Raw genomic sequence first — 11,570 nt, forward strand, 5'->3', positions numbered from 1 at the left:
AAAGAGAACTTATTTTCAGTTGTAGTGTTTCAGATAATCCACACGAGGGAAACCTCACAAACCACAGATGTATTTACAGTCCTGATGATTATGTCCATTTAAACAATTTAAATATTTATATTTACATCATCTCCACTCACAGATTTGAGTCTTTTGTTTTTCTAATTGAAATGCTCTTCTCTTCTCGTCTCGTCCGACCTGCAGGTTTTGTATCGACTCAAAGAAAAGGTTCAGGTTTCTGACACGGAACTGAAAGCTCCGCCCCCTGATCGCCACCTGACACTCACTATCTCTCCTGACTCCGCCCACAGGTCAAAGGGCACAAAGGTCAGCAACCAACTATTTCTTTTTGTTTATTTCATGGGGACAATCTACGTTAGTGGACATTGAAATGCTAAATGTTTGATTTATAGAATAAGTATCAATAATGCTCATTTACATTTGTCACTAAACTAAAAAAACAACATAACAGGTAACAATAGAAATAAATGATAACTCATGAATGTGTCTGCAGGTCGTCACATCAGGAAGCATGGTCCAAGCTGAGCTCCCTCCAGCTGCCGCCACGCCCATTCCCCAGCAGCAGCCAATCACAGCCTGCCGCCGCCTCGCTCCCCCTGTCGTCCCTGGGCCCAGGTAACTTCAACTGAGCGATGTTTCCCACAATTCAACCAACTGAAATATTTTTAAAATATCTTTTATTCTTACCTGCTCTTCTCGTCCTAGTCCCGCCCCAGCCCCTGTCGTCATCAGCAGCGTAGCCTCGGCAACGGCCAATAACGAGCTAAAGCCCTGCCCCTCCCCCTTCAGGATGAAACCTGCTGCAGGACTTCAAGAGAGGTAAGAGGGGCGGGGTTTATATGGGTGACAGTGTGAGATGTGGGTTACACAGGTAACCACCCAGGTAGGAGGGCGAGAGATGACAGGGAGGAGCAACGTTCTCTTCCTGATTGGTTCTTATCAGTCACATGACTCCATCGCTCTTCCTTGTTTGCAGTATAACTAAGCAAGCAACTTTAGAGAAGAAGATCCACTTCCTGTTTACACCGAAACGTACAAGTGTAGATGCAGCCTCTGTTTATGAATTCAAAACGATCAACTTGTTTAGTGTGTGTGTGTGTGTGTGTGTGTGTGTGTGTGTGTGTGTGTGTGTGTGTGTGTGTGTGTGTGTGTGTGTGTGTGTGTGTGTGTGTGTGTGTGTGTGTGTGTGTGTGTGTGTGTGTGTGTGTGTGACCCTGTGTGTGTGTGTGACCCTGTGTGTGTGTGTGTGACCCTGTGTGTGTGTGTGTGACCCGTGTGTGTGTGTGACCTGTGATTGTCGGAGGAGTCAGGTGTTGAGCTGCGTACGTGCCGACGAGGAGGCTTCAGACAAAGGTGTGTTATATCAACACTTGAGGTTTACATTCACTCAGGCTTCCTCCATAAACAATGTATACAGTGTGTACGTGTCCACTGGTGTTTACATGAAGGGAGGCTTCTCATTGGACACGTTTCCTCCTCGTCGTTTGAGGAGATGTACATTAAGAGTTCGTCAGTGACCACATGATCCCTCAGATTTAACACATCTTTGATAAATGTCACAATTTAGACTAAATCTATTTTAATCTTGATTATCGTTTGTCAAAATGCATTATTCTGATTTGATAAACCACCAAAAGTCTCTGTGACATTTCCTGATTATATAAACATGTTGTTCTTTAACTCGTGTTCGGCCGTGAGAAGGTTGGATCTTGTTGTTGTTAAATTAGACTGACCTCATTTTTCAAACCCAGACGGGCTCAGACTAATCACTGGAATATTTCTGTGTCGCTTTGAAATTTGTCCGCAGCTCATTTCCCTGCTAAGTAGTTTCATAACCGAGAAGAAAAACATCTTTATCTGGGCCTCCGCTCGGCGTGGAGCACTTCAGCCTTTATCTGCTGCTCGTCACTCGTCCGCTAACGTGCGGCGCGTCCGCGTGCTTGGACCTCGGAGGCCATTTTGTTCTGGTTACCTCAGAGCGAGGTGTTAAAGTGCAGAGGACAATCTGTGTCTCTTAAGGTGAGACAGGGAGGAAGATGTCAGGCTCAGAGTGAGAACAGGATGTTTTTCTTGGTGTCTATGTCTCTTGTGTGTGTGTGTGTGTGTGTGTGTTGTCCAATCTGGATGTCAGCCAATCAGCAATCAGACGAACAGGAAGAGACGGCATCCTGGAGAGAAAACTGTCCAACACGTAGCGAGACGATGCTCCACACTCGAGTCTTCTTGTTGTTCTTCAGCTGCGACACTTTGAACCTTGACAACATCCTGACAGTGGTTGTCATGGAAACACAGACTGTGTTTACAGTTGTATTTAATAGTTTGTTCTGGCAACAAAGAGTCAATAGAAACACCAAAGATCTGGACACGTTGATCCAAGTTCAACAGATTCCTCATGAGAATCTGTTTGTAGTTTGACCAATAAGCTTTGAGCAGCTTTGGTCGCCCGCAGGTAAATTGTTCGTGTGGAGAGAGAATCAAGTCAAGTAATGTTTCACCTTAACTTCAGGAAGCAGCTAATTACCAGTAAGGAAGAGGAGCTTAATGTGGACTTGTCCAGTTCTAACATCATGTTTTCTTCTTCCTTTGGTCTCCAGACGTGGTTCCAACGTGTCTCTGGTGTTGGACATGACGTCTCTCGGCTCTGTGGAGCCCCTCAGTGTTTCGGTGGTGACCCCCAGAGAGTCGGCAGCGAGGGAGTACCTGACGTCCGCCAGCCGGCCGCTGACGAGGCCGCGGCTCCGAGACCTCATCAACAACACGGATAAGCTGCACGCCGAGTTCACTGTACGTAATCAAACACAGTTTGAACACGAGGATAACGAAACTAATTTAAATGTTTCTCCTGAAGTTTCATCGGCAGTCGTGTCGTTACGTCTGATTTCTGTCTGTTGGCATTTTTTAAATATAAAACCATAAGTATACAATACCTGCATTTTCTGTACTTAATTTCATCAAGTGTGCTTTTCCTATATGACTTGTTTTAGAATGTTGCCTTATTAATGTCCTTTTTATTTTTATATCATTGTAATAAAATGTAATAAAACTTGTCTGATAAAATAAGGTCCATTTCTAACGGTTATTTTCTTCCTTCTCAGGAAATTCCCATGAACTTCACTGACCCCAAGGAGCTGGACATTCCAAACCACGGCACCAAGAGCAGATACAAGACCATACTACCCAGTGAGTGAGGAGTATTTAACAAGGAGTGATTTAACTACACAAGGTGATCGGTGTTTGATGGAGAAGACGACAGAGCAAAACATCCGAAGGAAAATGCATCGTTTCACTCCTCAAACTCCACGTCTCATTTCCTGTTGAACCAGGAAGCTGTTTTAGTTTGTGGGAAGGATTTAAGGTCAAAGGTCAACAATACTAAAGATGGATAATATGGCTCCTCCCCAAACACACACACACACACACACACACACACATTCAGGGCACAGCTTGTTCTCACACTGTCGGCCGACCTCCTGATTAAGACTTTATGTAACTGACACAATGTTAGTTTTTTGTGTTTTGGAAAGGGGGCGGGTCATCAATAAAACAGTGGCGGGGGTCAGTGGGTGTGGTGGCGTTCCTTCCTTCCTTCCTTCCGGCCAATCAAGGCTAAGGAATGCTCACCTAGAGCGGCTGTCAGTCAAACTCCTTCCTGGGTTCTAGGTTCTTTGTCTTTTCTGAAGGTGCTCGGGGATCCGGACTGAACCAACTCGACGAGACCCAGTCAAGGTCTGAAAGAGGCTGGTAAACACCGAGACTCTTCAGTTCAGTCCTGAACATCAGGTGTGAAAGGTTCCTCAGAGCAGAGGAGGTGTTCTGGGTCTGGATCAAACTGAACCTGGTTCTGTTGGTTTGCAGTGAAAACACTTTGTTGGATAGTTTGGACTTTTGGACCAATCACAGGAAGTAGAGGTCAAAGGTAAACGACCTTTCACACCTGATATTTTAGTTCAGAATAATGCATTTTGACAAACGATAATCAAGATTAAAATAGATTTAGTCTAAATTGTGACATTTATCAAAGATGTGTTAAATCTGAGGGATCATGTGGTCACTGACGAACTCTTAATGTACATCTCCTCAAACGACGAGGAGGAAACGTGTCCAATGAGAAGCCTCCCTTCATGTAAACACCAGTGGACACGTACACACTGTATACATTGTTTATGGAGGAAGCCTGAGTGAATGTAAACCTCAAGTGTTGATATAACACACCTTTGTCTGAAGCCTCCTCGTCGGCACGTACGCAGCTCAACACCTGACTCCTCCGACAATCACAGGTCAAACTGGATAGTTTGGACTTTTGGACCAATCACAGGAAGTAGAGGTCAAAGGTAAACGACCTTTCACACCTGATATTTTAGTTCAGACTAAACTGAAAAGTTTGGACCAAACAAGGTGTGAAATAGTCTGAAAACACAGTGAAGACAAACAGAAGATCCTCCCTCCCCCAAATCATATCTATCATGTCATATCTAAATCTCCCATCCTTGTCTCCTCTTCCTCCTTCTCATGTGTCCTCACCTCCTCTCCTTGCTGTGTGTCCTAGATCCTCATTCCAGGGTGATCCTGAAGTCCAAGAGCTGCAACGACCTGCTGAGCTCCTACATTAACGCCAATTACATACGAGTGGGTATTTACAACATGCTGTTCTCATCAGCTCTTAATGAATCATTGTGAGTTGATAAAAAGGGCCAAACAGAAAAGTATCTGAAAAGTATATGATTGATCTGGTCTAGTATAATTAACGAGATTAAATATTATCGTTGTTAAAGAACAGTTTTTTCTGTGTAGTTGAAGTCTTCTACCTGCTGCCATATATACATAGTTTTTGTCTTTGTGACAGTCGACTGTTCAGGTCTGTTAACAGCTCAACATAATTTAAACATAATTCTGTTTGTGTCTTTACTTTGACCAACTTGGTTATCGTTCCCTACTTCTCATTAATTTTGTTAAATCTCTAAACCAGAGAACGAACACACAACAAACTGACACGATCACCTCACACATCTGGAATGTCGACAGGTTTTTTTTCTTGTGGTTTCCTCGTCAACACAATCCCAGTGAAAGTACAGTGCAGTAAGAGTCTGTAATGTTTCTCTCAGACTCGGGTACAATGGACTTTCTTCCTGTCAGGAAACTCCTCTGAAAGTGTTTAAACTGTCAGAGCACATGGGAGAACACAGGCTGTGTAAACACTTCATCCGACTGTACATGCAAACACTGCAGCAAGTTTAGCACTTCAAGGTCAGCGGGCAGATTTATCCCATGAGAGGTGGAGAGACGGACATGAAGCTGATTCTCTGCTTTTACCTTCAGAACCGGAACCTTACACATAAAATATCTAAATGAGCCTGCATCTGCAAAACCAAATAGATATTTTAAAATTATCTCTTGATGTAAATGTTACGCTTTAAAATCCAAAAGGTGTTGTTGTTACTACCCTGTTGACGCTGTAGTGTGATTGGCTCCCACCCCAGGGTTACCTAGGCGACGAGAAGGCGTACATCGCCACTCAGGGTCCCATGGTGAACACGGTAAACGACTTCTGGCAGATGGCGTGGCAGGAGGAGTCGCCCGTCATCGTAATGATCACCAAACTGAAGGAGAAGAACGAGGTAATCGGAGAAAAGTTAAAAAACACCGATAAACAATGTGACCTCAAGAAGAATCATATTTAACTTCACTTCAAAGTTACCAGGATCTTTCCATAAATGGTCCACAGTTTGTCTCTGACTCATTAAAGTCGGAAGGTGCTGCTTTGTGTTTCTCTTTGTAGAAGTGTGTTCTCTATTGGCCGGAGAAGAGGGGGATCTACGGGAAGGTTGAAGTGTTGGTGAACAGCATCAGAGAGTGTGAACACTACACCACTCGCAGCCTCACACTCAAGGTACACGCACTTCAAAGAACCTTCCATTTCTGATACTCCTGTGCAGATAAAGCCTTTCAATTCAAGTTTAAATGTGTGTTTGTGCAGTGTGGGAATCAAACTCGCGTGCTGCAGCATTACTGGTACACATCATGGCCCGACCACAAAACCCCTGATTCAGCAATGCCGCTGCTGCAGTTAATGTCTGATGTAGAGACGGATCGACGGACGGCCGCCGCCATGGGACCAGTTATCGTCCACTGCAGGTATCGTAGAGAGCGAAACCTGCGACACGGTCTTTTCTGCTAAAAGTCAAACATTTAAATTAAGTGCGTCACCTTCTCCTCTGTGCAGTGCTGGGATTGGCCGGACAGGTTGTTTCATTGCTACGACAATCGGCTGTCGACAGCTGCAGTTGGAGGGAGCGGTGGATGTGCTGAGCATCACCTGCCAGCTGCGAGCCGACAGGTGATGCATAATAATGTCCTCACTTTAAAATAGTTTTAAAGTGTTAATGTTTTACAGTATTTAACATCTTTATTTACTATGATTTTAAAAAGAACAAAACAATATAAAATATGGAATGTGATATTTTGTATATTGTGGGAATCACCTTTGTGTCCCGACAATGAAGGTGGAAAAACGGGCGTAATGTCCCTGTAATTCCTGGTTCCCGGACCAAGATGTTATAATTATTAACACAAACTAAAACATGGTATCTTGAATAATAAATAGAAATGACATCTTGTACTAAAGAATCTAATCTGTGTCTGCAGAGGTGGTATGATCCAGACAGCTGAGCAGTACGAGTTTGTCCATCACGCTCTGATCCTGTACGAGGCCCGCCTCTCCACAGAAACGGGCCAATGAGATGTCACCACCACAGGACCTGCTGTCACCTTGGAGTTTGCTGACGGAGCAGGTTTTTGTCAGGTACGATCTGAGGTTTGGGTTTTTCTCTGAGAACCAGGGACTCTGGAAGAAGTGTTTGAGTTTGATGGACAACCGATGCGGATGTTGTGGGCGGAGCCTATTCACGGAAAGAGGAAAGGTAGATTTCTGAAAATGGAATGTATCCGATGTTCTTCTTCATGTTCTGTTGGTGAGCGGTTCTTCAGAGGAACCCGAGGAATCTGTCCACTTCACTTCTCTGACTGAGATTGTTTAATTTTTAACTAATTTACCTCTTTTCTGTCACGGAGACTCGATGGTACTTTGTTCAATGAGTTTCTGTGTCTTATAGGATTTCAGAATTATTTTTTAAAGTGTTGTTCTTATATGACAGGCTATTTGAAAATGACTGTTAGCTGTTTGCACCTTGGTTAAGTTACTGTGCCACTGTTGAACCAACCTGTTAGTGACTCCAGCTCGCCTTATGTTCCCCTGTCATCTGGACCCATCGCATTCCCGACACTAACAGGAAACATCTCTTCAACTGAAGGTTTTAAACCAGGCGACTGTATTTTATGGTCAATGTTCAGGTAGGATACCAAAAAGAAAAAGTGCCAGATTCAAATCCTTCTCAAAATACTGGGTCGTACCGAACCACAAACCAAGTAGTTAGCTGTCAGATGACCTGATGTATTTTACGATGTCTAATTTTAACCATATTTTCACTTTCGATGTCTGAACTATTACATTTGTTTAACTTCTCAGATCATCAAAAGTGAACAAGCCAGTGAAAACAAATCAAATGCATTCATTATTTATATTTCTATATTAACGCTACTATATGATATGTTAGCAACTGAGCTGATATGTTAAACCAGACACTGTTCATTATATGAGCCAATACCTGGATTAGCCAATTAACAAACTGAAATCAGAAAAGAACTTTTGCCCAGTGTAAAACAAATATGAATCTATATTTCCACTGCTACTGTCACAAATGGAACTACCTCCATCCAAGCAACACATGCTAAAAGCTAACAAACCAATGCAATGATAAATATGGTCCTGCTAAGCTATAACGATCCGATGGAGGCTCATTAGTAGTTTGACGTTAATCTATATGCTGCTTGCTATGCCAATAAATGAATGCTAACCTTTATGCTCATGCTAACAATAGCATGTAATGTGAATGCATTATTTTGCTAAACCAATCATTTCTCGTATTCTGCTGCTAAACCTGCTTTTAAAACGAGAAGAAATTCTTCTTTACGTTTTATTTCTGCACGATTCAGAAAGTGCAGCTCCCATGAGGATTTGACAGCAGCACTCAGAATCAAGGGAACTGTAGTTTTTGGATGCTAACAGAACTGATTAGATCGTATTTATTATTATTATTATGATATCTCCCCCATCATTTAATAAATACCAGTTCAAAACTTAATAAATACATTTACATAAAATGCGAATAACATAAGCTAGCTCAAAAGTAGCATCAGTCACTTTCAGACATTATACATTTAATCCATGATGTTGAATTATCTTCGTATGTTTGAGTCAATGTTAAGTTTTCAGTGAAGGGCCAAATGAATTTTGCTGAGTCGTTCCTGACAGAAGTAATATTTAGAACAACTTGTGCTGCTGGTCTCAGAGTTTACATTATATTATTATATAGATCTATAGTCGCACTGACAATTCCCCTGTTTGAAATATTACTTTAATACCAAAAATGTGAAGCTATATAAGTCACAATGGTGCAATCATCTTGTTGATGTGAAGTTGTAAATTATGTTATCTAGTGAGTTATATCGGTGTATCAAAGTAATAATAACTTTATTTTTATACAGTTTTTACATGTTTTTGATGTGTTAGCAGCTATTAGCCGTTTGTCACCTCACATGAAAGATTGTTCAAACCTCATCATCTCTATATGATCAACTGAGCTGGAAGGAATTTAATAGCTGACATGTTCTCTTTTATTGGAGCCACAAACACAAAGTTATCCCTGTTTGAGCTGTTTTTTCATTAAGAAATATGTTTAAGTTTCTCAAAAGAATCACATTATAGAGCTTAAAGTCAAATACTACATTTTGAAATACATACTTTGACTTTGCTTTAAATTAGTCAAAGTAGGACTCAAAGTTCACAAATCCAGACCGTTTACGTTTGTCTGAGTCCACCTGGAACCACATGTCAAAGGGTGAAGTAAATGTTTTATACATCCCATATAATTATATATTTTAGAATTAAAAAGTACTTCCTGAGGTGTTGATTTCATTTAGAGATCTGAGGTTTCTACAGTAATGAACAATATGAACAGACATCATCTGCTCTCTGTGTGATTAGAATAATGTGCAGTACATGTTAAAGTGCTATTAAAACTAATGTGGGCAGTAACTTTACAAACCATGGACCAAACGCGTAGATCTTGCTGCTAAAAGAGCGTCGGGACGACGGACGGACAATACACGAGGATCATTTTGAGGACTCTTGTTTTTTCTATGTACTATTATATTTTTATTTATATATTCACTTGTGATACAATCAAGGGATTTTAGAACCTGTCTGTTCGTCTACATGTTCGACATCAGACCATCGTCAACACACTTTTCACTTGAGTCGGTTCAAGTAGAATAAATTTATAATTTCTAAACGCTCAAACATCGGAACATTACTGTGTGATGGTGAAATGTAATATTCAGTTTGAACTGACTGAAGTGAAAGTGAGTTGAGCCCAACTACACACATTGCCTCTGACGTAGTATTGTGTATGTACAGTAGGTGGTGGTTGATTTCCTGTATTTTATTATTGTCGACTGTTGATGGAGATTAAAGGGACCCGAACATTTTCTATTTTACACAGCTGCTTGAGAAACATGTTCTATATTCACTTGACTTTTACAACATTTAGTTTCTCAGTGTTGCATCCAGCAATATTTGTTTATTAAATTCAAGTCACTTGAAACCGTTTCTATTAAAGAGGCTTTTATTCAGAGTACATCAGGTCACATGGACAAACAACAATGTGCAATTTGTAAACAGACAATCCTAAAATTATTATAAAAACTTGAATTGATTAAAGTTTCCCAAATTCCTTTTTGTTTTGTTTCTATTTTCCATGTTATTAGAACAAAATTGCAGTAATTTCCAGGAAATAACTGTTTTTAGTTGTTTTAATTAATGTTCCACACATGTCTGTTGTTATTGGGCTAATGTTCGTTAGCAAGGTAGTTAGCTGATGCTATCTAATAATATTACATGTAAAAGCTTTTTAATTGTTTGCTCAATATCTATGATTAAATACTATTTTTATAGAGATTTTATTGCTACAGTAACTTGTGCCTCTGCAGTGGAATTATTACAACATTGCAGTCAGTGTTCAGACGATTTTAACTTTCTCTCAATAAATCAAACAACCACATTAAAATAAAAATGTTTGAGTCTCTTTAAACTTCTACTTGTGGGCATTAAAGCTCCGTCAGAGAAAACCTGATGCGTATATATGTACGAGCAGTACGTGTTTTTTAATGTATTACTAATCAAATTGAATGTTGTAATAGTCCGGAACATAAGCCACTGAGTAGTGCTGTGACCTATCTACTCTGCATATATACTGTTAACCTGTAATCTGTACATAAAGACACTGGAGCTCCGCCTCTCGTCTGTGACTCTGTTTGTTTTGGTCCAATTGTTGAACACGTTTTTTTGGACCCAAACCAGGAACTAAACCAAACACTATAAATGTATACATTTTGTTTGTGTTGACAATTGAGGTGACATTTCAGTGGTCGTGGTTTCTTATAGCCACTCTGACCCGGATGAATTGTAAACTCATTATTTTCATTTTTTTGTCCCTAGATTCAGATTAGATTAGTTTTTCTTCCCATGAGTTTCGACGTGTTTTGAGCTGAATCTGCTGTGTTGGCGTGTTCGGGTCAAACAAAGCTTTCGCAGATGACCTCATGATTCTTCATGGTGAAATTGAGAGTTTCAGTTTGTTCCTAGAAACCACAGAATGTGTCGGAGAGCGAGAGTCAGACGGAGAGAGAGAGAGGAGGGAGCAGGAAGGAAGGAAAGAGGTGGAGATGACTAAATGTAACTCGGACCAACTGAAACAAAAGCAGTTTGGCCTTTAACTTTATAACAGAAGAGTCGACTCCCGTGGGTCAATTTATCAAATTTATCAGCAATAGTTTATTTTAAGAGGAACATTTCTGTTTTTGTTTAGATGAGTCTATTGTAATCTTATTTGTACAGCTTCTTATCCTGAGATAATGAGAATTCATTAACTTTTACAAAACTTTTAAATCTGTGAGTTGAAACAACTTGAATAAAGTTATCAAAAGTGTATTTTAAAATTATTACAGCCAAATGATGGAGTTTATTCCAAGAAGTGAAAGTGAAAGCATCAAATGTCTCAACAACCCAAAATCCAAAGATTAAAAATGAATATCAAACCAAATCCTGACATTTGAGAGGGTGGAACCTCAGAATATCTATAAAACGTCTGACTCAATTCCCAAGTGTCTCGTTTTGTCTAAAATTTAAATATATCGACTTTGTTCGTATTTAAGAGAGAGAGCCAAGAAGTCTTGACTTTGGACTTTTGACAAAACAATCGCTTAAAAAGTTACAAATATTTATTCATGATACTCTGCTGCTGTTTTCTGGAGCGTGAAACTTAATGAGCTGTTGTCGTAAAGTTGAATTCAAGTACTTCAGAACCTTCAGAAACCAACAGAGCAATTCAAAATGGTTCCAAACTAAATTTACACCCGATGCTTCTCGCATCAAG

General features: G+C 40.4%; 1 protein-coding gene across 1 annotated transcript in view; it reads left to right on the forward strand.

The window, feature by feature from the left end:
• Positions 1-10,428, forward strand: part of ptprr (protein tyrosine phosphatase receptor type R) — a 20,623-nt gene extending 10,195 nt beyond the window's left edge. The window contains exons 6-16 of the mRNA XM_035147509.2: positions 205-327; positions 515-636; positions 727-840; positions 2,616-2,805; positions 3,117-3,201; positions 4,568-4,647; positions 5,499-5,636; positions 5,798-5,908; positions 5,996-6,153; positions 6,242-6,355; positions 6,664-10,428. Of these exons, the coding sequence (XP_035003400.2) occupies positions 205-327; positions 515-636; positions 727-840; positions 2,616-2,805; positions 3,117-3,201; positions 4,568-4,647; positions 5,499-5,636; positions 5,798-5,908; positions 5,996-6,153; positions 6,242-6,355; positions 6,664-6,757 (1,329 nt within the window). The 3' untranslated portion in view covers positions 6,758-10,428. The remainder of the gene's footprint in view (positions 1-204; positions 328-514; positions 637-726; positions 841-2,615; positions 2,806-3,116; positions 3,202-4,567; positions 4,648-5,498; positions 5,637-5,797; positions 5,909-5,995; positions 6,154-6,241; positions 6,356-6,663) is intronic.
• Positions 10,429-11,570: the final 1,142 nt, after the last annotated feature.

Source organism: Hippoglossus stenolepis, chromosome 22 (assembly GCF_022539355.2).
Source record: "Hippoglossus stenolepis isolate QCI-W04-F060 chromosome 22, HSTE1.2, whole genome shotgun sequence".
In the NCBI taxonomy this organism is placed as follows: Eukaryota; Metazoa; Chordata; class Actinopteri; order Pleuronectiformes; family Pleuronectidae; genus Hippoglossus; species Hippoglossus stenolepis.